The sequence below is a fragment of the Tachypleus tridentatus genome, chromosome 4, assembly GCF_004210375.1.
Source record: "Tachypleus tridentatus isolate NWPU-2018 chromosome 4, ASM421037v1, whole genome shotgun sequence".
Lineage (NCBI taxonomy): Eukaryota > Metazoa > Arthropoda > Merostomata > Xiphosura > Limulidae > Tachypleus > Tachypleus tridentatus.
Window position 1 is genome coordinate 86,992,993 of NC_134828.1, and position 27,165 is coordinate 87,020,157.

Here is a 27,165-nt window from a genome sequence, read left to right on the forward strand (position 1 = left end):
ATGTGCGACTGGGCGTTATTTCCCATTCATCTTATACAAGCCGATATTAAATAGACATTACATCTCATACATTTCGTGAGATTGCAGAGAAGAATACATAATCAAATCTACATGTATATTACTGAAAAAAGTCATATAATGTACTGTTATTCGAAAGGTATGCCAACTAGCATTAGTCACACGATATGTATACACTGTCAAAAATGTATTAAATTTTGCTATGTTAATTTGAGAATAGGCATATAGGAGGAAATAATTTATATAAATTACAGGTGAACGTATAGACCTTCAGAACAAGAGAAACACCTGGGTAACAACACGGCTAAATTAAAAATTTATATATACATTATAATTATATACAGCACATGTATATATAATTACGGGCCCGGCATGGCCGAGAGCGTTAAGGCATGTGACTCGTAATCTGAGGGTCGCGGTTTCGCGTCCACGTCGCGCTAAACATGCTCGCCCTCCCAGCCGTGGGGGCGTTATAATGTTACGATCAATCCCACTTTTCGTTGGTAAAATAGTAGCCCAAGAGTTGGCGGTGGGTGGTGATGACTAGCTGCCTTCCCTCTAGTCTTACACTGCTAAATTAGGGACGGCTAGCACAGATAGCCCTCGAGTAGCTTTGTGCGAAATTCCAAAACAAACAAAACAAAGACCTGAAATTAAAGATACATGTCCTATAAACAATAACAAACGTAGGCAGTCATTATTATGTATTTTACATATGTTATAAAGTCATTGACTGTATTTTTTCAAAAATAAAAATACGAGTTTTATTTTCAAAAATATTAACAAGTATTTACAGTATTGTCCAAGTGGTTTTATACCTATCATATTATCGTTTGCCAGATAGTATTCACTGCACACCCTGTGATGCTTTAAATCCTTCACTACTTACATTCTTCAACCATTGTTGACGAACTGCTTCATCTGAAAGGAACCTAAAAATGAAATTGTACTGTAACTGATTTTGAAGATACATTTTCCGACATATCTTTGCTACATCTATGTTAAATCTTCTTTTCAAATTTAAAAATCGGACAAAAAAAAAAAAAACAGCATTGGGAACAAAAACGTGTTTAGTCTGGGCCTAATTTTCACCAGAGGCCATTGCCATTCATGATTTGGCTGCTTGATCGCTTACACATACCTAAATACTGGTATATTTAATATCTCAGTCTAAATCATTACCATATCAAACTCAATTCTGACATCTAATATCTCGATTAGGCCTACGGTGTATAGCCTAGATCTAGTAGAAATTGGTACATTACAATACAGATTTGGCCTTGACAGAAGCAAAGCAGATGATAGTTTGCAATTGCTTGAGTCAAAGCTTTCATTTTGAAAAGTTCTTAAATGTGAATATTTACTTATGGAAGGAGATTCCCGAGACATTTTTACGCTTATTTGTGCAATTAAAACAAGCATAGCTCTCGGGCATTGTTTGAGAAGTTGGCAATTATCTGTCAGTAATATTCGAACGTCTATTCCCGTTTTTGACAATGGCAGCGACTTCCACAGTCGTCACACGGTTGCGTGACCAAATTTCCCTCTCTATTTATAGCTGTATGGTTGATGTCTGGTATAGATGTAGCTTCGGTTAGTAATAATGACACATTTTGTACAATAATATAAAATTTAGTAATGAAAATATAATTTCAGTAAAATGTTTTCCGCATTATTTATCAGTTTTTCTACAATTTGGTTTCTGTCTGAAAAGAAGGAAGAATTAAAGTACACAGAGACGAAAATCATTGTTTTAACCCCAATAACTTCAAAGTCTGTAACTCCTGTATTACTGTCTAGCCTATTATAAAAGCAGTTTTCATACAGAAACGTTTGTAGCAGTTCGAAGGTACGGTTTGTGGTTCCTATGTGGTTGGCACCTTTAAAATTTGATTTAAGAAGATTTTTTATTCTCCATGATTTAAAATTATTTGTAATTTATCTGAAAAATCGAGTTATCAAAGTATTTATTACAATATCTTTCGTTATATACGTTACTATGTGCTTGCAACTTAGACGATATCGATTTAGAATATCACGGTTGTTTTGTTGTTGTTTTTCTGTCTTTTTTTCAGTTAATATTCATTATTTGATGAATATTTTACAAAAACAAATACGCGTTCTGGTTTTGTAATCGAATGGGACACTCATCTGTATATATGCACTGAATATAAATACATTTTTCTTACATTATATTTTTATATAGGTTTGTACAGCCACTCTAGAAAACAGTTTACAAAACTAATTCTGGCCTCTGTATCATGGACAAGGTTTGTGTATACAAAACATTTATTGTGTTTCATGTTTGTAATAAAATGCAATTAAGGATTTCATGATGTTAAACAATATATCTTTAAAGATGCAGCAAACATATTGAAAAATAGAATCCCTAAATATTATTTGATGGAAAGAGTCAAACTTTTTCAATGTGGAAAGGGGAGATTTTTCCTCCTAATTTCTTGTTTTTACTCCAGGTCAAAAGGGATTATTTTTATTTCACTTTATTATGGTTTCTGTTCACAAATTGAGCTGTAAACAGAGCTCTTTTTTTTCCCTAACAGTAGTTTCTACTTTGCACCCATAAAAGTATCAACTAACTTGATTCACAAACAACTTAATATTTAAGATAAGATTCACTTTTACTCAGTTATTAAAATATTACTGCAATGTTACATGCACTAAGATTGAAACTAGTACTAATGAACATTAAAGTAATCAAACATGATATCTGTGTTCCTTTGTATATAAAAAAAAGAATAATTAATTTAGATATTAACTTTAATTTTATTTTGAGATTATGAGTAGAGCTCAAAAGAAGTAGCAAAGCCTTTAACCAACAAGTAATCAAAATTTATTACCAGCCTCAATATTTCTGAAGTTTTAATGACTGTCATGTAAACCCATGTGTAAAATTTCAAATCAGTTATATTTAGTTTTCTAAAAAGACTAACTACATATATGTATATTCTGAATTACAGGTGTTTTGTGACCCTGTTCATGGTCAGATTTCATTTCCTCCGTTGTGTGTAGAAATTATAGACACCTCTTTGTTTCAACGCCTTCGCCATATAAAGCAACTGGGTTTTGTTTCTTACATATACCCTGGTGGAGTTAACACACGTTTTGAACATTCCTTAGGGTATGAACTAATTTTATTATTGGATTAAGTATGGTTTAATTTTAGATGTTACCAGTTTTTTAATATCTTGAAATTTGCTATTTTATGTGATTAGAAGTTGTATAACATTATACATAGTCGTTTAAGAGAGATTTTACAAGTGAAAATCAGTAGAATATGTAAAAATTCAAAGTACTACATTCACCACATCTGAAACAAATCATTTCACAATGTTGTAAATTTTATAGAACAAGTCTGAAAATGAACTTCCTAAGCTTAACCATTGCATTTCCAACATTTTAATGTCCAAATCTATAATAATTTCTAACATTTAAATCATCTACAGGTCTTCTGTATGATTCAGAGGAAATTAATTCAACAATTTACCTGCTTGTTTAATTCTAACGATCCACTTATGTATTCTTTTTTTAACCATTGATGTGCTATGCACAGCAAGGTGAGCACAAATGTGCACAGTATTCTGTATGAATTTTTCTTGAGAATGCTTGTGCATATTAAGTAGCTAGCATTATAAGTGATTAAAACTGATCTTTCATAGATGGTGTACTTTAATCCAGTTATGCTAAATTATGTTGTAAATAATAGTGATGTAATCTTATGTTTTGTTCTTATACCAATAAACTTTTATATAATCTGATTTAGAGTCAATTACTTGTCTTTATTAAATATTTCTGTGATTTTCTTGTCAGGGTAGGATTTTTGGCAAGGAAATTTATGACTTGTTTGAAGTTACAGCAGCCAGAACTTAAAATCACAGAAAAACAAATTATCTGTGTAGAAGTGGCTGGACTTTGTCATGACTTGGGACATGGACCATTTTCTCACTTCTGGGAAAAGTTTATCCATAGGGTTGATCATAAAGAAAAAGAAATTTTTAAGGTAGGTACCACATGGTACAGCATAATAACTATTTTATCTTAATAAAAGGCAATTTCTGATATAAATAACTAAAAATTTATGATTAAAGATTATATTTCATTACTTTCATACTCTTAATAATAACATTCAAGTAATGATTTTATTCAATAGAATTAGTGGTTTTTATTTTTGTAAATCAAATTTGATGCAGGAACATAATATTAAGTATTTCTTTTAGCTTGTAAATACTTAGCAACTGATCTATCTCATAATTCTTGAATTTTTTACCTAATATAATGATTTGTCGATGTTGCTTTTGGTTAATTGGATTCTGTTATCCTAAACTTATTTCTGATCAACACATAATCATCGGTCATAAAACATACACAAGGAAAGTATTAAAATAAAGATAACAAAGAATAGTACATGAAGTAACTTGCTGAATAATCATATTTATGCAATGTTACCAAATATATGAACAAAATTTCGGGGTTTATAAAATTTTATTGGTATAAAAAATAAAACCTTCATGTAAGCCTTTTTTAACAGCATGAAGATATATCTCTTCGAATGGTGGATTATCTTTTGAAGGACAAATTGAAGCAGAGGTTTGAAGAGTTAAAAGAACAAGGGGAAGAAATTCTTAGTGAAGATGACATTGAGTTCATTAAAAATTTAATTATTGGAAAAAATGAGGTAGCTTCATTAAGTCAGAATAATTTAAAAGAGTAAAATTATTAATCTAAAAATATACTTCCATATGGTCAGCAGTTGGATAGCTCTGTACTATAATAGTCGAGTAAGGAAACACATGTTGATTTAGGATTAATTAGGCAAACTGATTTATAAGCATAAAAAGAATTTTATTGTTTTAACAGAGCATTTATATGTGTTCATCCTGCTTTTATGCTTATAAATTACTGTTTGCTTAACTATTACTAGTAGAATAATAGTATAACAAATATTTTTAATATCTTGTACTATTGTAAATTCAGATGTATTTTAAGAGTTTATAGTTTAGGCACTAAAGAAATGTAGTATTGGTATTGTGTGTATTTCAAGTTACTATAGTAATGCTATTGTAAGTAGTGAATGTTTTTTTCTCTTTCAGTTTTTGAGAATATTTTTCAAAAAAAAGCACTGAAATTTCAGTATTTTTTGTTTGCAAATTGTGTTGACCATGGTAACTGTAGTTCCTGAATTTAATTTAGAGTCTGAATGAACATTACACCCTCTAATGCACTGTTAGGGAAAAAATATATTGAAAATTATGCAAATTTATAACCTTCCTTTAATTTTAAAGGATATGCAATTTTTCTTTGTGTACATTTTTGCATTATGTAATTTGGTTGAATGCAAGGTTTGAACATATTTTGAGATGTGATCGTTTAGATTGAAACAGGAATACTTAAAACCTTTTGATTTAAAATACAAAATATGCTTTGTTTCATGAAACATAAATACAAAAGAACAGCTTGAATAGAGACCAAAATTTTAAACCTTGTGCATTCAAATTGTTTTTATTTTTTATTTAAATCACTTTGCTGTCATGTGAAGGCAATTATAACAGTCATAAATAAACTTTTGTGATAATTATTATGTTGATCAGTATGACGATAGGTAATTAATTAGCTAGAAAATTCTAGAAATATTCTTTCAGCTATGTTTAGTTCAAACCCTTTTGCAAAAACCCATATCTGCATAAACATCCAGTTTTTACTTTTGGGATGCATTTAGATAAGATGAATGATATTTTTATACTTAAATATATAGTAAATAATGTAAGACAGATATTCATATTGAAAGATTTGTACATAAACCAACACATGCATCAGTAAATGGCACATTCATACAGTTTTGTGACAATACTTCTCCTCTCTACACAGAAGAGATTTATTCCTCGTGTATGTACCTATAAGATTTGCATACCACTGGTTTTGAGGTAATTCCTACCTACAATTCACATGTTTAATGTAAGCTGCAGAAGTGCATAGTGAAACCATGCAAAAATAGCCCTCCATCAATAGGAGAGCAACACAAACTCCATGTGCAATGACTACATTAAAGTACTTGCACTTGAAACAACTTCATTATTTTCCTTGGCATTCTCTTGAATGGAAATGTTCAATTTCTTGTCTAAATTTAATTTCATGAGACTTGTGATTACTAACAAAACATGCATTTTCTTTCTAATTTTACTTTTGTTTCAAAAATATTAACTAATTTTTAACGTTAATGAATTCTCAAGAGATAGTGAATTCTGCCTTGTCCTGGGACAATAAAGATATTTCAAACACATGACCTATTTCTGCTATGTTTATTGGAGGCTCATTGACTGTTGAGTACATTAAAGCCATTATGCAGCATGTTGTGGGTTCCCTCCTGTATACTGGGCCACCTCTTGCTGTTCAACCAGTGTTCCTTCATGTCAGTTTGAAGATGACAGAAGGACAATGAATTTGACCAACTGTTGATTGAGAAGAATCCTTAACCTTCTAATCCCTATAGGCATGATTTCTGAGGTATGGTCATTTCTTTCTTTTTCAGCTGTATCTTCTGATTTTTCCCATTATCTTCTTCATGAAGCAAATTTTCTGGATTATTTTCTCTTTCCTCTGCTACCTGTTATTAAGGTTCATGCTGACTCCTTTCTAGAACAAGTGTGCACCCACATACCTTGTTCCCCTCATCTTTTTCACTTTTTGTTTTTGCCTTGGCTTATGGCCATTTTTCCTTTCCTTTGTCAACTCCTAGTCTTTGGAATCTCTTTTATTTGCTTAAGGAGTTAGATACATTTTCTTCTACTTCACCCAGTGTTCATATCATTATTATTTTTTTTCTTACTACCCTCCCATGTTACTTGTCATCTCTCCACTTATGCTTGAGCACTTCATCATGCTTTGGAGGGGTCTTCCAGTGAGGTTTGCTTCCTCTTCTTTACTCTCTGAGCCTGTACCACTTTTGTCTCTCTTTACTTGATTCTTCTGCTCTTGGGAGTTGTGGGATTGGGATTCACTTTTCACTAATTTTTGCCAACCTTCTTTATTTCTAAATTATCTTTGTCAGCCTTCCTTTCTTCTTCCAGAGGTCTTCAGTGATATTCCTGATTCACTGAAAACCTGGATCAAGGCAGATCAGCATTACTCCTTGTTATTTATTCTAGTTTATCCTCTTTCTTAAGCTCATCTTTAAGTTTCTGTTCCTTGATCATATTAGTTTACCCCTACCCTCCCATTCCAGTTTCTAGATATTTCTTTTCTTCATGTCTTACTGCTTCCTGGGTTACCATTCATCTCATCTGTGGCTACCTTAAGGGGTCAGGCCCTTTGGGTTGCCATCTAACTTCAGCAACCTATGGTGTTAGGTTTCATTTGACACAAGGGTTCCTCCTTGGTGTGGATTTCTGTATATGGTGAGGGGATCTCTCAGGGAAGGCTATTCTTTCAGTTTACCTCCTGTGGAATTTAAATATCCACCCATGTGTTTGTTGTGCAAGGTGACTCATGAAGGGGAGGAGAGGATTCTGGTGGTTCAAGGGTCCAATCCTAACTCACCTCTTTGGCCTTGAATTCCTGTAAATGGGCTCTCTTAGGGTTAACAGGTGTTGTGGACATTGTATCTGATGCTGGTGTTTGGGTATAGTGCCCACAAAATCCTGGCACTGCTGTAGTGTCCTTGTTTGGCATTGTAGTGTGTCCCCTCGTAGGGCTCCATAATGAGTGGGGTCAGTGCGCTCTGAAAATTTTTTTATTATGGATCCTCCAAATAAAAACTTAAGTAAAATAGTGAAAAAACAGTACATAGGTAGATGACCACATCTTGAAGATTCTGAGCAGCAATCTTCAATATCTGTAACACTTGTACCTCATTTTCTTGTATTACATTCTCTTTTAGACAAACCTGTAGGGCAAATGTCTCCATTTTGTATTCAGAAGGGAATAGAGGGACTTGCTGGCTCTCCAAAGTCAGTCAAAAAGCTTTGCTCTGGTGACATATTGGCAGAAACATCCACATCTAAAGACAGAGAGCTTCTCTTACATTCAAAGGCAATTGGGGATATACCTGTTGAGTTATGTCCCATGCTACTTTGAATTCCTCACAAGGAGTTATTATTGGGAGGGATTTGAAGAACATCCTTAAGTGAGAGATTTCCACTGGTTTCTCCACCCAAGGAGTTTCTGCAGAGAGGCATATTTCCACTCACAAAGATGGAATTATGATGCTGACCAATGTCCTCACTTTAACATTTACATCACCACATTCACCTGCCACCATCAAGGCAGGTTATCCTAATTGCAAGGTATGGCCATACATTCCAAACCCTCTCAGATGTTTCCAGTGTCAGTGGTTCAGTCACTTGAAGACATCATGTCGTGGTTCCTTGATGTGTGCTCGTTGAGGAGGCAAGGACTAAGATGCCTATGAGTGCAATGAAATGGACCCTCATTGCATCAATTGCAATGGTTCTCACCAATCCTACTTTCTTTCTTGCCCTAAATGGTTGGAAGAAAAAGAGATACATTATTTGAAAATGATTCAAAACATTACTTACTCTGAGGCTTGAAAGTTGCTGTCCATCACTTCATCTTGGATGTATGCTGCTGCTCTTTGTTCCACTACCACAGTGGGAGTTTAGACGAATCTCTCTGTGCTTCCAAAAGGATCATTCTCAAACCATTTAAAAAGTCTTTTGACCTTCATGATTAAAAAAAGTTGATGAATCAATGTCAACATCCATCTCTGTCTCTAACATACATTCCAACAAACCCCAATATCCACTTCCTTTGGTTCCAGATATGGGCATTTCCTAGGATACATCTTTTCCTGCCCCAAGATGTAAAACAATCATTTGTTCGCATCCTCAGTTGCTGTAATCCTCTTTCAACAACAAAGACCTGCCCAATCATCAATAGACCTCCCTCGAATAAAGAAAATAAAGAAAAAAGATGTGGCCATAAACAAAAGGGCTTTACACCTATTTGGTCTACACATAAATAAAAATGGACACCTTGATACAATGGAACATTCGAGGTTTACATTCTAATCTGGATGACATTAAAGCACTGATTACTTCCTGACATTCTGTATGTCTTTCCTCACAGGAAACATTTCTGAAACCTGCCAATACAATCACCTTTTGGCAGTTTTCTTTGTACAGAAATGACAGACTGTGTGATGGACAAGTGCATGAAGGGGTGACTGTTGGTTGATCAGCATGTGCCCACCCTGTTTTTGACCACTCGACACACCCTTGGAAGCCATAGCCATCCATGTTTCCTTGGGTCATACCATCACTGTTTGTTCTCTCTACCTGTTACTTGGAGAGACCTATGATTAATCAGACTTTGATGCTCTCATTGAACAGTTGCCATCTTCCTTTTTAATCCTGGGGATCTTTAATGGACATAATCCTCTCTGGGGAAGTGCTGATATTGATGGGAGGGGTCACTCTGTAGAGAGTATGCTCTCCAATCACAAGCTTTCTCTTTTCAATACTGGTTATTATACTTATTTTGATTCACCTGGTCAGTCCTTTACAGCTATTGATATCTCAGTTTGCTCCCCTTCACTATTCTTCCACTTTTCATGGAGGATTGACAATGACCCATGAGGCAGTGATCATTTTCCTATAATTTTGAGAGAGACTGACCATGGTCAATGCCACCCAATCTGCATGCCTGGGTGGAAGCTGGATCAGGCCAATTGGCCCTCTTTTACTGCTCTTGCAAAACTTGATCCTGCCATCTTCAGTAAGCCATCAGTAGATGACTGCATAGTAGCAATAACTGACTATTATACAGGCAGCTACTCAATGTATTCCTAAAACCTCAACATGTTTTCCACAATATCCTTTTACATGGTGGAAACCTGCCTGCCACATGGCACTGAAGGCTCAAAAATGAGCCTGGAATATTTTTCGTAGGTATCCCACATTCTCGAACTGCATAGCTTTCCAGTAGATCCATGCACTTGCTTGGTGGGTAAGAAGTCGATGCCAGAAGGAATTTTGGATTAAGTTTACAACCAGCATATCTTCTATCACCAATTCCAAAGTCATATGGGACAAGATTTGAAAGTTCATTGGGCAATATAATTCCGTCTCCCTCTGGATCTTGCTCACTGATGGCCAGGAATTAGCTGATATCTGGAGCATCACTGATACTCCAGGTGAAAGCTTTTGCCAGGTATCTAGCACTTCTGCTTCATCCTCCACCTTCTTAGCCATCAAGACTCGGGCAGAGCGATCACCTCTTTCCTTTTGAGCTGATTGTCTTTCTGACTATAATTGCCCCTTTACACTGGCCCATCATCGGTCTGGTAGTACATCAGTTTGACCTGATGATGTACACTACGAAATGTTGCGCCATCTATCTTCTGCTTCTCTTGCTATTTTTCTGATTGTTTTTAACCAGATCTGGCAGGAGAACATTTTTCCTGATGCCTGGCACCAGGCTATTGTCCTACCTTTCTGTAAGCCTGAGAAGGATCCCAAGATTCCTTCACACTACCTTCCAATTGCTTTGACAACCTGTCTCTGTAAGACCTTAGAGAGGATGGTTAATGTTCATCTTGTTTGGTTCTTCAAATCAAACAACCTTCTCTCACCCACCCAGTGTGGATTCCAATGACAGTGCTCCACCATTGATTACCTGATTCAACTTGAAACATTGTTCAGAGAAGCCTTTCTCAAATGACAACATTTTGTATCACTGTTCTTTGACCTTGAGAAGGCTTATAATACCACACAGGCGTATGGCATTTTGCAAGACTTCCACTTATATGGGCTGTGTGGTCATTTGCCCATTTTTATTTACAATTTTTTTATGGGGCAGGTGATTCCAAGTTTGTATGGGTTTGACACTTTCCCAAAGGAACGTGGAATCCTTTAGGGCTGTGTGTTGAGTGTCACACTTTTCAGTATAAAGATTAATGCCATCACTCCCACTTATGATTGCAAATGGGCTCTATGTTGACGACTTTCACATCTCATGTCAGTCATTGACCATGAGGTTTATTGAGTGGCAGGTTTACTGAAAAGGACCATAGCAAATGGTTTTAACTTCTCCTTCTCTAAACCCATTTGCAGGCACTTTTGCTGCCAATGAGGTATTCACCCCAATTCTGAACTCCATATCAGTGAAATTGTGCTTCCAGTGGTCCCTGAGGCAAAGTTCTTGGGACGAATTTTTGACCGCAAGCTGACCTTTATACCACACATCAAAAAGCTATGAGTTGAACGTGCAAGAGCATTGAACATCCTCAGTGTCCTCTCTTCCACCATTGCGGGAGTGGATTGATTTACTGTGCTTAAGATATATTGTGCTCTTATTTGTTTTAAATTGGTCTATGGTTCTGTCAGGACCTCATTATTGAAGATGCTGGACCTTGTTTCATCATCAGGAGCATTGGCTCTGCATGGGGGCTTTCCACACTTCTCCAATCCAGAGTTTGTACACAGTGTCTCAGTAAAGATAGTTGCAAACTTCAAAACTTCAGTCCTTACCACAGCATCCCACCTGGGATTATGTTTTCCTTCCTCAGTTGGCCATGCTTTTTCAGAAAAGCATATCCAGGCACAGTAGGATAACGTTGTATCCACTGGTCAGCCCATCCCACCATGGCTTACTACCATCTCCAAATGTGATCTTTCTTTAAGTCATCTGATAAAAACAGATACTCCCAATTGGAAGTACTGTCCTTTGTTTGCTGAACATCTTTCAAACCATCCTTCCATTCCCATTTGTACAGATGGTTTGAAATCAGGTGACTGTGTGGGTTTTGCCATATTTTGTTGTGGTTCATTGGTTGTGCACAGAATCTTATCTACAGTTTCTATGTTCACTGCCGAACTGCATGCCATTTCTGTTACCATGGATCACAAAGAAGCTAAGGAGTACTCAAATTATACTAATTATACAGACCCTCTGAGTTCTCTGCTGGCAGTGGAATTGCTTCACATTAGTTCTCACTTTGTTCTTGCCAATATTCAATACCAACTGACCAATTTCTTTTTAACATCTACTTCTCTCCAGTTCTTCTGGATACCAGGCCACATTTGTATTCAGGGGAACGAGCTCACTGACACCACATTTAAGTCTCTCTGCTCTGGCACTATCACTGCTATGCATGTTCCATACATGGACTATTGTCCTGTATTTAAGGCTCAGCTGTGTTCCAGTTAACAGTCCACTTGAAATGAGCAACATGAAAACAAGTTTTTCTAGATAAAATCCTCTGTTGGACTTTGGATGTCTTGTTTATGTAAGGATCAGAAGAAGTTGTCACAATAGTCCACATTTTACTGTTATGTCATCGTTACAACTTTCAATAACGGCACTATTTTAGACATGTTTTGTCCACAGGTATATCCCTGACACTGGACAGTGTCATTGGTAATGTGACACTGTCCACCTTAGAAATGTTTTTAATTTTTTAAAGACCATTGGCCTTTTTAATGCCATTTAAGATTTTAATTCATAAAATGTTTTTAACGTGATTCCTTTTTATGAATTAAAGTAAAATTAGTTTGATACAAAATTATAAAATGGCCATAATGTCAAATAACTCAAAACCAGAACTGGAAAGGCCAACTTCAAGTAATAAATGCTGATGTTTGAACTTACCCATTAGTCATCCTGGCAAGTTATGATAATTAAAGTTATGCTACAGAAATTCTTTTAAAACTTGTATTACTGTACTCTCTCTGTTACTGCTGTAAACTAGATTTAAAAGTTGGATCTAATGCTATTTAAGTTTGTAATTCAAAATTTAGACTTTGTTTTGTTTTAACTTGATTCCTTTTTATGAATTTTGATAATTTTACTTTACTTTTAATCTTTTTATCAGTTGTTTGGTGCAGATAGTCTAGTTGCTTTGTGCCATAAAATGTTAAATAACTATTCTTTGTGATTCTTGAAAGTTAACATATTTATAATTTGAAAATGTATTTCTGACAGATACTTGCATCTCTACATATTCGTCCCCCCCACACACACACGTAACTTTTGGGGCACTTTCTTCTTCTCTCATCTAAGAGTGAAGTTACTTGAAGTGCAAATGCCTAAAGGAACTCTGTGCATAGAGGCTGTGTTGCCCTTCTGTTGATGGAAGGCTATTGTTACATAATAATATCATGATGCACCAGTACAGTTCACATTAAACATATGAATTTTAAGTGGGAGTTAGCTCAAGTCTTGTGGCAATCAAATGTCATTGGCAGAAGTGGGAAGGCTATAGCTACTCTTTGTCTGGAGGTGAATATCTAACCAAAATACATTTTCAGATTGGGAAAATGTTAACTTTTGCTACCCTTTAAGTTTACACGATTTTGGACATTATGATTTTTAAAATAGTGAGATATGTAACCTACCACTTTATTAGTGAAGTAGGAAGTAAAGTATATGAACTTGTTTACACAACATTAAGTGACAGCATTTTAATAAAACAAAAATGTATACCTGAGGAATAAAGTTGGATTTTCAATATTATTGTGTACATATATGTAATGGCCTCTTTAAATTCTTATAAAAACTTTTTTTTAACCTAAAAAATAGGAAGATAGTGATCGTCATTTCCTCTATCAGGTAAGTTAACATTTTTACTTTAAGCTTATTTAGTAGCTTTAATTTGTTGACAAGTTTGTACAGGTATTAATAAAGTCAAGCAAGTTAGTGTTGGTCTCAAGTTTGTTTAAGCTTAATAACACTAGTCACTCAAAAATTAACTTTTTGTGTCTGTGTGTTTACTGTGTTTTTTGTCAAATGGATTTTCATATTCCTTCACTTATATTGTGAGTAATTTCTAAGCAGTCTGTTTATCATCATTGAAAATGAGGGAAAGGTTAAACAAAAAACAGATACTTTTATTTTTAAGACATGGCAATAACTTAGTCCTAATGAAAGCTGTGTAATCATAAAAACTAAGGGAAGTATTACAAAAATGTAATTATGCTTTATGTAACTGTAAGTGCTTCTTATGCATCTAAATTTTAAGATTTTCTTTGAGTCAAATGTAAAATAAAATTTCTTAAAATTTAAATACAAAAGTGTAGAGTATTTCTGCTTATTTCATTAGTTCATTGCTAACCATATAGCTACACAATGGGTTATCTGTGCTCTGAATACTAGAGGCATCAAAACCCAGTTTTTAATGTTTTGAGCAAACAGACTAACTACTGAGCCACTGGGGATTACTCTTTTATTAAAAACCTTACGTATTAATAATTTTTTCCTTTAAAATTAGCTTTTCTTTCAAAACGACTCTGTTAATCTCCATCAGGTTTCTCATTAATGACCAAATTATTTTATTTAATATACCTAAACTTAAGCTGTGCTTTTCTAGGTCTCATGCTAGACTCAGTTATAAATAATCATAATACACAATTTACCTAAAAATGTAAACATTTAACTATTATTATTAATGATTCACATTCAAAAGAAAAGAATTATCATTAGTCTAAGAGTAAAAGTTAATTATTAACTCTGTATGACAAATATCTAATCACAATAATGAACTTAATTTTTTGTGGTTTTAAACTGTGTGCCTTTTTTACAATATTAGTTTTTGATTTATACTTCAATATAAATATTTACTTGATACAAAGTAAATATTTTAGCTGTTGAAGTGACATTACTATTACTATTGTTTTAAATTGATATTAAATAGAAACATTATATTTTCATGTAAATGAATCTTTAATTAGTTGTTTTCACATATGAAACATAAATTTATTTTTATTCTCAAGTTAATAATTATACTAATAAAAATAATTACATACAATTAAATTAATAAAATAATGTGTTATGAAGTAACAGTGAGCACAAAACATATAGTAATTTGAGTTTCAAAATAATAACAAAATAATCTTTACTTTGTAATACTTGTTGCCTGTGTAAGTGATAAAAATAAAATTTGGTAGATTGATGAGTATCAAAAATAATCTTAATACAGTGTGGCTGTTGATTTGTTTTCATTTTACTCGTGGTAAAATCTGATGTGTTGATTGAATCAGAATGGATTTTTAAAGAAAGATTTATAAAAATAATTCTGTGATTATGTGTTTCTCAAAACAGATCATTAATAATGAAGACTCTGGATTAGATGTTGATAAATGGGATTACTTTATGAGAGACTGCCACTACGTGGGCTTGAAGTGTAACTTTGATTACAATCGTCTCATTTTTAATGCAAGAGTAATAAGAGCAGAAGATGGTAAACAGCACATTTGTTTCAGAGACAAAGTATGTGCATTCTGTCAACATTTACCTGTATAGCTGCAAAGCCAGGTGTTGTTTTTATTATTATGTAAATGTACATGAAAGAAAGAAATTCAGAACGACTACATCATTATATTGTGTTCATTGATGGGATATGTCCTGTTGTAGTACTCCAAGTTTATGTATAAGTTAAGACATTATGGCAAATGTTTGTAGATGCTGCCTAACATTTTTATGTTTTTTCATGCTTTAATGTTTATTGTTTTAGCAAGTTCTCATGCAGAACTTTATGAGATGCAGACTTTTATTTTGTTTTTCAAAAGCAATACTGTTTAAGTTTTGTTTATATTCATAAAATTTTAAAAAGGAAGATAATGGTTTGATATTGTTGTTTTTATTATAAAGAAGGTATGTCTGACTTGTTTTTCTACTATAGGCTATTCACAACATTAGTGATATGTTTAAAACAAGGAGTGATCTCCATACTGCAGTATATCAGCACAAGAAAGTACTAATATTGGAACAAATGTAAGTAAAGTTACCTTTAATGTTTAGGACTTAAAGTGGGCCAAGAGACAAACTGAAGTGAATAATAAAATTATAAGTTTTGAAAATGATAATTTACTGTCAAATATTGGAAATGGCCTTAAACTTCATGTTGATTAATTTATTGTAGTTTTTATCACATTTTTGCTTTTAAATCCTGCTAATTTGTAACTTTTAATATCTTAAAAGAACACAAAAACTAGTTTATTGTATGTAATAATTTTTGAATAAGAAAAGAATACATTTACATATTATTTCTCAGTATTTTATATATTGACTGATATGGTAAAGTGTGAAGAATCTTCAGGTTCGTCAAACTACCATTTAGTGAGCCTTGACACAAGCAAAAATCAGGAAGTACAAGTCCAGATAAATGCAAGAACAAAATAATGTTGCTCATTTTTTACAAATTTATCTAATTTAATAGGTGATGCACGTGCTTGGTGTTTCAAATATATTTTGTATTTAGTGCTGTTTTTTATTCTTCAGTGATTTGACTAAGATTTGGAGTTGCTCAATCTGTGCAGTAGACACAATGTGGTCAGTTAGCCCATTGATTTTATATGTTGTATAATTCACTTATGACACAAGTTTTACTTTGTTGTAAATTTTGGATATTATGTTATATTGCTCTTATCAGTCTCATTTATAAGATGTTATACATACCTTTTTTATGTAGGATGATTGATGCCTTAGTAATGGCCTTTGATAAATTAACTGGACCTGATGGGTATGTTTTTCTTTTGTTTGTTCGTGGATTTGTTCTAGGGCATAATGTCACATTATAGGACTGTTTTAATGTTAGTTGTAATCCAATAATTCTAATGTTTGTGATTAGAATAATTTTTTAAAGAAAATTTTATCAAAAAGTTCAATAGCTAGTGTTTTGATGATAAAGAAAATATAAACCACATACAATGATACACATTTAACCAACTAAAGGATAAAATTTTCTTGTGACTGTTTTGTATATTTTTAATTAACTATCAATTGTCATAAAAGTTTGTTTGTAATGATTAGGTATGTACACCTGATATAGTAACATAAATTAAGGTAAAGTTTATAATATGTGAAAGAAAAGATGAAGTACATTATTTAATTTTTTTAAGGAATATTATGTGAAAGTTTTCACTTTCAAGGTACTTCTCAAGTTTGGATTTGTAAACTAATTGGATTTGTTTTATTTTATAATGATGTATACAATGTTTACTTATCAGAAATAAAATGAACTTGGTGGAAATAACAAAAGCTGCAGTAAGTGAGGGTGGTTATGAAGCACTGGAGAAATATGCTATGCTGATTGATTCGGTACTGTTTTATGAGATTCGGAACAGCAAAAGACCAGATTTATTAGAATCAAAGAAACTTCTTACAGCTGTGGAAGAAAGAAGTTCAAGTAGCACCTTTTATAAACTTATAGATGTTTTTGATGCAGATAATACTGATCAGGTATGTAAACTGTTACTAAACCTGCCAAGAGTAGTTTAAAAAATAGAAACCCAAAGCAGTTAAAAGACAAAAGATCAGAAGTGAAACACAAATCAAAAGATAAAATGTTTGACTTGTCACCACTGACTTCACTTGTAAAATAGCATCAAGTAACTCTGTGTGTGTGTGTGTGTGTGTCACAATTGAAACAATTGTTCCACTTTTCACAACTAGTAAAAAATATATCTATATAGTTTCTTGTTTCTAAATCTTTATGCACTTGTGTTCTTCAGATACTGAATTCCTTTTAGGGTGGACATAGAAATATCATAAACTTGTATCTGAAACAAGGGGTATATACCACTATTATTCTGCAAAACTTGTACTAACTTGACCGGTTTCTATGTTAATCCTCCTGGAATGGAGTCATACTTCTTTTAAGAGATGCTATAGACATTTTTACAAGTTAGTATTAAGTAGGGTTCATCTCCATTTGATATGTTAGCAGTATGGTATCATATCCTTCTTACACCTGTCACTTTCTTCACTCAGGTATTTTAGTTGTGGCTTTATCCAGTAGCTAGTTTGTCATTATCAATCTAGTATATCAATATAGTTTTAGGTGAATAAAAGTGAAAAGACTTAAAAATACATACATTCACCATCATATTTGCAGGTACTTGGAATATTGTTAGTTAAACTTTTAAAAAATCCTGTATGTTTTTATTTAATTTTATTAACTAAAGTGAAAAATGTGCATTTATTTTTTACAGGAAAAAATTTATAAGGATCATATTTGTGACCAACTATCTAAACTTCCTGGTCTTATCCCTAATAAGGAGTGTCATCAACTAGTCAGATTAGAAGTATGTTAAAATAGTTCACTCTTCATATATTAATTAAGAATATTATCTGATGTTGTAAAATTATTATTTATTTAATATTGTAAATGTACTCAAGGATTATTTTTAACCCTATCACCTTGGGTATCCTTTACTGCCCATGACACAAGATTGTAATATCTTACATTCAAACTTTTATTAAACTACTTTTTGTTTATGTTATACCAATTAGAATAGCATAAAATCTTAGGTAATAATCCATATTTTAATAGTTTGTAAGTTTAAAGTTCTTAATTCTACAAAGCAATATTAAAAATATTCTTAATTTCCCCTAGTGTGACCTATATGACATATTTTCTTTGCGTGTCATTTTCCCTATTTTATCCACCACCCCTTGAAAATATATGAAATTAAATGTAAATTACTCTCTATAAAACTATCATTGCTCAAATAAACCATATTGTTTATAGACTTCAATTATGTTTGGTTACAGAGCTACCAAATAGAAAATTAATCCTTCCTGTCACACCCACCTGTCACATTCTCTCTTGGAGGGGTCTAGTTTTCTAGTTTATGGCTTTATAAACAAATAAGTTTTAAGGCTATAAGAATTATGCTTTGCTTCAGTGATAACTACATTATGATAAATAATTTATCTTATATTTTATACTTCTTGGAGAGATGGTAAATAAACTAGAAAAGAGAGGATACCTAGAGAGCAAATGTCACAATTCTCATATTAAATGAAATTTAGGATTTTCTCTAACCCTATCCATCCTGGTATCTTTTACTGCACATCACACAAAGTTTTAGCATCTTACATTCAAAATTTTATTAAATTACTTTTTCTTTATGTTATATCAATTAGATTGGCATATCTCAACAAATAATCCATATTTTAATAGTTTATAACTTTTAAGTTCATAATTCTACAAGCCAATATTTTTAAAAAATCCTGAAATTTCCATATGGTGACATATGTGACATTTTCTCTTGGCACATCATCATCCATATTTTATCCACCACCCCTTGAAAAAGTACAACATTAAATGTAAATTACTCTCTATAAAATTGTCATTGCTCATATAAACCACACTTATTATAGTCTTCAACTTTCTTTGGTTGCAGAGCTGTTGAATAGAAATCAGACCCTTTCTGCCACATCCTCTCTTTTAAACATTTGTTAATAGTTCTCTCTTAAGATTAATTATGTATTACCTATAACCAATACAAAGTAAAGGTTTTTATTTATCAAATTATATGTTGTATAACATTATGTTCTGAATGGTTGAATGTCAGTTTCACTCAGAGTACCAACATTATTCCTGTGAGAAAGTTAATGACTAGCTTGGATGAATTTGTAAGTACTCTTGTCACAAAGTTAGATAGAAAGTCAGAAAAATTTTGGGAGGTAAGGGAATGTGTCTACGTACTACATGCTATTAATAAACATTGTTTGGTGTATTATTTAATTAAATCAAAATTAAGTGCATTACTATCATCAATATAAAAAAATTAGGGTTAACTGTTTTTGACAGTTGACAGCAAGAAAAAAGTAAGATTGTTTAAGTGATTTATTGTTTTTCATGTTTATCATTTATGTATAATTATGAAAGTAACTAAAATGTAAAAATAAGGATTCTTTTAGGTTAGGTAAAATAAATAATGATATTATAATAAAAATGTTTTACAAGGTACATGTGTATGCAGCTCATAGTAGTTTATGGGTAATGTAATTTGTTAGTTCAACATCAGCTGCATATTTTCCAAGTGATTTTAGACTTGTAATCGTACAGATAGTAGATAGATATGGTTCAAAGAGCAATGAAATAATAAAACTTAATTATAAATAGATATGTACTGTTAAAAAATTAGAGCTACTTAGGGAAAATGAATGTAGTTTGATGTTACAATTTGAAATCATTCTAAAAGAAAAATGGTAATTTAGATTTATATCAATTGTTTTTTGGTGGTCACAAGGTCAGTCATATTGATTGATTCCATTTTGAGATAGAGAGGAGAGAATAACATAAACTTTTAAAGTTTTGCTGAAAAAAATTGTTTGAAATTCATTTAGGAGGTCTTAGAAATTACACAAAGAAAAGTTTAGATTTTTGAGATAAGAAAAAGTATTTTTAATTTTAACATGAAAATTACTTTGCACATGGACTGTTCAAGAAAATACTCAATATTTTCATGGAAAATTCTGTATTTTATCTTATTAAAAATGTGATTTTTTTTGTACGTGAAGGACCTTAACTGAAAAAATGCCAAATTTCATGAAGATATGCACACTATATTTAAAGTTAGGAATATTAAATCCAAAAAGACTAAACAAGTACAAAGAGGTCACGTGGTTGGTCAAATTGACTGAACCCATATTAATGGATTTAAAAGATTATTATTGACACTGTTTTTAATTTGATTCAAAGAAAATATTAAAATATTATGCTTTATAAAAGTTTATTTCCAATACAGAATCTTTTCTTATCTCACATGATAGTTTCTCTCATTAATTGCTGCCTTCTATGCACAAAAATTCTTTTTTTGCTCACCACTAACCTTGAAACTCCTATCTGATGAATATTACTTCCTCTATGCTTCTCATTTAAGCATAGTCATATTTAGATCATCAGATATTACAATGTTTTGGTCCTGTTTTCAATTTTGCACTTTGTTTTTCTTTTTGAAATGGTATTATATTTTTTACATAAATAACCTGCACCTGAGGAAAACATTGTTTTTAAAAAACCTTTAGGCATGTATTACCTGCACTTGTGTATATTCCACAAGCCAGTGACACCAATAAGTTTGAGAAAACAAGAAAATTTAAAGAATCCTTTTATATCATGGTAAAAAATAAAACCTTCATTAAACAGAGATTCTGGATTAAATACATATTAGATATATGCATATAACATGTATGAAAGACCTGTTATTAAAAATATTATGATTAAACTTACAGCAAAATCTTATATCTCATTAATAATTTAACTCAATCTACTGTGTTTATGTCATATAATGAAGCCAATCACTAGTTTGAGGAAGTCTCATACTTAGTTCATTGGGAGTTTGAACATGTTTATATATCCCATTGAACTAAGATTGAGACTTCCTCAAATAAAAATGTAGAAATAGATGCCTGAGAAATGACAAAGTAAGCCTATAAGGGGCACGATCCTGAAGTGCAATGGATCCTCTGCTCATAAGTTAGTTGTGCCTGTCCAGGTATGCTTATTGGCTATCAGATGCAAAATCTGTAAGGTACAATATATCACATGTAGAATACACACACACAAACAAACAGCTATATATACTATCTAGAGCATCCCTGGCACAGTATCTCTTATAGGTTAAGTCCAAGACCATGGAGCTGGACCCAGCCAAGTGTTAAAATGGGATACCCCACCAGAGGAAACCAGGGTGTCAGATATAAAATACTGTTTAGTGCTGGTATTATTGATTACTTTATTTTGTGAGTGAATATTTTATGATTGGTTATCCATTTCATAGTAAGAGAGTTAAAAGCAGACAAATATTTGAAGTAGGCTTATATACATATGAAAAATAGATGATTATTGGAAGTTGTATTTGTAAGTCATTGATGTCTCGGACACCTACTGTATTGGATGGAATCTTTGGTCCAACACACTCATATATTTAACTTAAGATATATATATCAGGCCTGTAACACTTACTATTGAGATGGGATGTTCCATAAAACTGCTGGTAGGTTCACCTGATGTTGTATTGCATCGCAATTATGCTTGTTCCAGACTGTATTAACTGACGGACTATCACGAGTAAAACAGAATGGAATTGCTGCCCACATCTCTCATTCTTTCGATTGAATAAATCAAGAATGGTCTGCATTTCAAAATAAGATTACATTCACCACCAATTACACAGTTTCCAGTGTAGTATTTCACAGGCTCCCCACTGGATTTTTCCCCCTCCTTACCACTTACCAGTTCCAAGCTGCTAGGGTGGTGTACCATTGGGAATTTTCCTGAATGCTCAATCCCACTCAGCAGAGTAGGACAGTGGTGTTCTGTTGGTGTGCACTCTCTCACTGGAGTAGATCCATTAAAATGCAGTTCACCTCTTTAATTGGAACCCCTCATCCTTCCCTTACCCAGATGTCACTTCCTAGACAAGTTTAGATTAGAGTTGGACCAGTCAACATAATTCCTCATGTATGAGTTAGTCAGGAGCTTTTGTCTTAACATATCCCAGCATACTTCTTCCATCAAGCTGAAGCTTCAGAGTTTGATATTGCAAACAGCTGGACTGGCTAACAGGTACTTGGTTGTCTGGGGGTACCTGGTATACCACCTGCAGGTAATGACTCATAACTTCTGGTAGTGTATGGAGCTGGACCAGAAACCAGAAGTCCATATGTTTTGGACTTGAATAAACGACCACATAGGCACTTCACTGCCTACCATCATTTTATTGACTAGTTCTCAACTGGCTAGTGTTGGTTGAGGATTCGAGCACATTTGTCCTGTCTAAATGACCATGATGGAATATTCTCCCTACTGTTTCATAGGTTTGAGGTGAAGATGGTAAGGACCCTCCTCTTATCATGAACCAGAAGATAAATACCCAAAGTCACCTGGTTTTAGAATGGAGTTGACCCACCAGGTATCATCTTATGTACCCTAGCCATTTTACATAAGGAGGCATATCCATTTAGTTTTCCTCAATGTTACTTTATTTCATTGGGAACCACACATCCTACCATCTTCTGGATTTTGATTTGCAGGTGTTTGTGTTGAGTAATGAGCTGGGTCATCCAATAGGCAACACTTGCTATCTCATTGAATGATGTGTGTACTTGGTATAGATGTTGTGCAGTCTCTCACAGGTGTATTCCTTTCTCAACAGAGATCACACTCCTAGGATGTTCATTTGATGCTTTCTGAAGGATGCTCACTCAGGCAACTTTTTCATTGGTCCCTTTGATTTTTTTAATTTGTGATTTTAAGTATTATGTGAGAAGGGGTAAAATACCATATCAGAAGTTAATATTTTCTGACAATGAAAATATATTTCCAGTAGGTACTTACTTCACTGGTCATTCTCACCCTTCTAAGTTCCAGTGCTTCTTTGTGTGTAATCTTGAGATGAATATCAGGCTGAATAGTGTATAGAGATTTTCATGCTCCTGTTGGTGAAATGTTTGCCATATGCTTATTTGCATGCAAAGACACAGTAGAACTGCATTGAATGTGAGGTGGATAAGAGTTTCAAGGGTGGCTAGTGGTGAGCATATATATATTTGTGCATATAGAAGGCAGCAATGAACAAGAGAAATTATTCTATGGAAGAGGTCAGTACTTATTGGAAATACATGAGTAGTGTAAAAAATATTGACTTTCACTCAAACAATGAAATATGTGTTTGGTAAAGGATTCTTGTATAGAATATTCAGTGAATATACTAAGCTATTATTAAAATGCAGTGACAGTTAGGGTGTACTTAAAAACATATCTACTAAATTTTATGTATGTTTAAGATAGCCAACTTGTCTCTTCCTTAACAGCTCTTAATATCAAGAATATTCCAAACCAAGAGTGCATAGTTGAAAAAGAAAACTAGATCTTATGCCATTTATACTAAAAGAAAGGTTAATTGAGAATAACCAGTATTAATACTTGTTAACTTGTAGGTTAGTTACTATACAGATGATGAAATCTTATTTATATTTTTTACTTCAGAAGGTTGTAAGGACTAAATTATTATTACATGTAGGTTTTTTATGACAAAAAGACTCAATATATTATTTTCAGATTTTGTGACGTATTATTGTTAACTGATACAAAGAAAGATATTAACAAGAATTTGGTAATTGATAAAGTGAAAAATACTAAAAATTAATTATTTTATTGTTATAATAATAATACAAGAATTATTAATTGATTAAATGAAAACACAAAGAATAATAATGTAGTGTTCTAAATGTTCTAAAAGATAATTATACTTATAACAGTGATTTAAGGATAACTGTTGAACTGATACAGCAGATAACTAAAGGGTTATTAATTACCTCTTTGGTACAAAGAAAGTATGTAATTATTGCATAAGTAAATATGTATTGTAAATGTTCATAATATACAGTTTTATTTATTACATCATTTTTATTTCTGTGAGTGAAGTTTTACACAACATATTTAAATACATAATTCATAAGAATTTTATGTTTCTTTTTATGTAGATAATAGATATTCATTGGGGTAAAAAAGAGTTGAATCCTTTGGACTTTATTTTTATCTTCAAAAAACATCATCCTAAACGGGCAGTGCCACTTTCAAAGATGAAAATTGATGCTGTCTATGCTATTCCAGAAAAATATCGTCATATAAAGTTTTTGGTTTTAACCTCTAAAACAGAAAAGGAATTTATTGATGCCTTAAGAAACATATGTCAGAGAATGAAAAAAGAAAGTAAAATTGATAATGAGTGAAAGAAAAAAAAATTTTTTTTATTGCAACAGAGGCCTTAAAAACTTCAACCAGTATGCCATACAAGGTTGGAATAACCATTGAACTTAATATGTTGGTTCTTCCTTATTCTCATTTTCAAGGTTTCAGGTCTTATTGTTGGAAGATTTCTAATCCAAAAGAATTCAGCCTTTCATCTGAAGAAATTATTTTTCTCAACCACAAAGTATTTAATTCATTATTAAAACCTAAACCTCATCTGTTACAAAATATAATTATGCTACTCCACAAACAGCCATAAAATATTAAGTTTTAATTATATGACGTGTAACAATATGAAACAGTTATTAAATTAAGTACTTTGTCAGCAATGTTTTTAATTCAAATTCCTAAAATAGTGTGGATAATATTCAAACATAGGTGTATATGTGAGAAAGTCTTGTAAACAGAGGTTTAATTTAAAATTATGTCATTAACAAAAAAAACATCATATTATTGAAAGTGCATGTACTTAATAACATTTCAGTATGTATACCATTTCTGTTGAATCAGTGTAATATGAACTAGATGTTTAATTTGGTTCTTGATCAACTTTGATAAAACTAGAATGGTGAAAAATGTTAAACATTTTTGAGTAAAAGGAACAGTCCTTTTATATGTTATATCAAATAATGTATAATAATATATGCTTGTATATATGTATTTTATACAGTTTGTATTATTTATGTATAATGTAAGCTACTTACAGTGAACTGACTTATGTTCAAGTTATATTTGCTTTATTTATAAAACTTGTTTGCAAGCATATACAAGTTTATTCTTAAATGTTTAATTCAAAGTAATCAAGGATACTTTTAGAAATGAATTAGTTATAAATATCTAGTCTCACTTCTCTGTTTTTGTTTTGGTTGTTTTTAGTGGAATTAAGACTACATGAGAATAAGTGTCTGCAAGCAACACTATATTATTTGTTGTGTGTTAATTTTTATTTAAATTAAGCTATTTATGCACAGAATTATTTTAAAATTTCTATTTTAAGTTGTTAATTTAACTATATTTTTTGTTAATACTGATTTTAAATATTTTATTCGGGTTCTCATCTACCTGTGAGGTTAATATGGACATCACATTTCTGTTTACGTTAAGCCTTGATATTTGTGGGAGGAGGTGCAGTTAATATCCTTGTTTTTCTAGTTATCCTTCCTACATTAAATGTCTTTTATGAACTAGTGTATTTTAAACAGATTAAATTTTTTAACATTTAATAACCTACCAGTGGTGGGCAAAACACATATAACCGACTGTATAGCTTTGTGCGTAATTCCAAATAAACATTTAGTGATATGAAAGTAAAAAAATTTAAAGATTTCTTACTACATGACAGAAATACACCAAAGACATAAATTCAGATTTTGCAAATGAAATACTTATTTTAAGTAAGTTTACCAGATTAAACCATAGTAAATTGAACTTTAACACTAATTTTATCAAACATTTAATGATAAATTTATGATAAAGATACATATGGAAGATTCATAGAAATCAATAGATTTGAAAGGCATTCTGCCTACAGTGATTATGTTTATTCTGGCTCTATGTTTAAATGATACAGAGCTGCTAAGTACAATCATTTGGTGATTTTATTGCCTTGATCTGAAAATTGAATTTCTAATAGTTGAAAATACTTTACTTTTTATAAAATAAGAATTATATATATAATTTGAGCATTATTAATTTGTTCTGCTATATTCTTACTGATAATCCATGTTTTAATTAGTGTTATCATTATAAAATAATATATTTGTAGAAATTTTAATTTTCATGCTTTCCAACAAATCTCCAACTTATCAATAATGTATCAAACAAATAAAGAAAATGCTGATGTTCATAACTTGCAAGTTTTGCACCCGTAATGAATATTCAAATATTACAAATAACACTAGTGATATATTATGGTGAATGGTACCATGAAAGAAAATAAACAGTACCATAAATCTATATACAAGTCAAACCTACGCACAGCAATTGTTAAACAAATGTATGGCATTCTTGCAGTATGGTTCGATCAGTAAACTCTCTTTTTGTTTTGTATAAATGTGCAATAGCTAAAGGGTCAACTGTTACAAAGAAGCCCAAAATTGCATAGTATCTTTAGCATTTTATATTTTCAGAACTTTACAATATAAGGACTAACATTTGTGAAATAAAGTAACGTTTATAGTACAAAAAATGATTAATTAAAGCAATTTGTAGTAAATTAAAATTAAACAATACCATACTGGTATTGTTGTAGTTCTTGTATATATATTTTTATAGGTATAAAATATCATTAAAACATTTTGTTTGACATAATGCTCTGAAAAATCATAATCTTTACACTGATGTATGTTTTGCTTTTTAAAATAGTGGAAAAAATTGTTTATTTGTCTTTCATTTTCTTGCCCATGTAATGGTTTTGTTTTTTTTATATGTGTGATATAGGAATTTGTTACATATCAAACATGCTCTTTGTGATTTATAATAGAATGCTGTGCAGTATTTGTTAAGACTGCATATTTAAACATTTTTGTGTGTTAATTTATGAAGATGTATAACAATACATAAGTGTGTATTGGCTTTTTTTTGTTAAGTACTGATTTAAGTTGAAATAAAGTATTAATTAACAGATGCTG

General features: G+C 32.0%; 1 protein-coding gene across 5 annotated transcripts; it reads left to right on the top strand.

Annotated features, from left to right (window-relative positions):
* The first annotated feature begins 1,513 nt into the window (after window positions 1–1,513).
* Window positions 1,514–27,165, top strand: fal (SAM and HD domain containing deoxynucleoside triphosphate triphosphohydrolase falten). Of its 5 annotated transcripts, none has more exons than XM_076499805.1 (12): window positions 1,514–1,867; window positions 2,225–2,288; window positions 2,997–3,157; window positions 3,847–4,036; window positions 4,565–4,711; window positions 13,570–13,599; window positions 15,088–15,255; window positions 15,668–15,759; window positions 16,457–16,507; window positions 16,995–17,226; window positions 17,979–18,071; window positions 24,268–24,528. In XM_076499805.1, the coding sequence occupies exons 2-12, from the start codon at window positions 2,280–2,282 to the stop codon at window positions 24,514–24,516; spliced, it is 1,422 nt and encodes a 473-aa protein (XP_076355920.1). In that variant the 5' UTR covers window positions 1,514–1,867; window positions 2,225–2,279; the 3' UTR covers window positions 24,517–24,528. The 5 variants fall into 5 exon arrangements, with proteins under 5 accessions (XP_076355920.1, XP_076355923.1, XP_076355922.1 ...); XM_076499808.1 differs by having other exon boundaries at window positions 3,852–4,036; XM_076499806.1 differs by having other exon boundaries at window positions 1,542–1,611.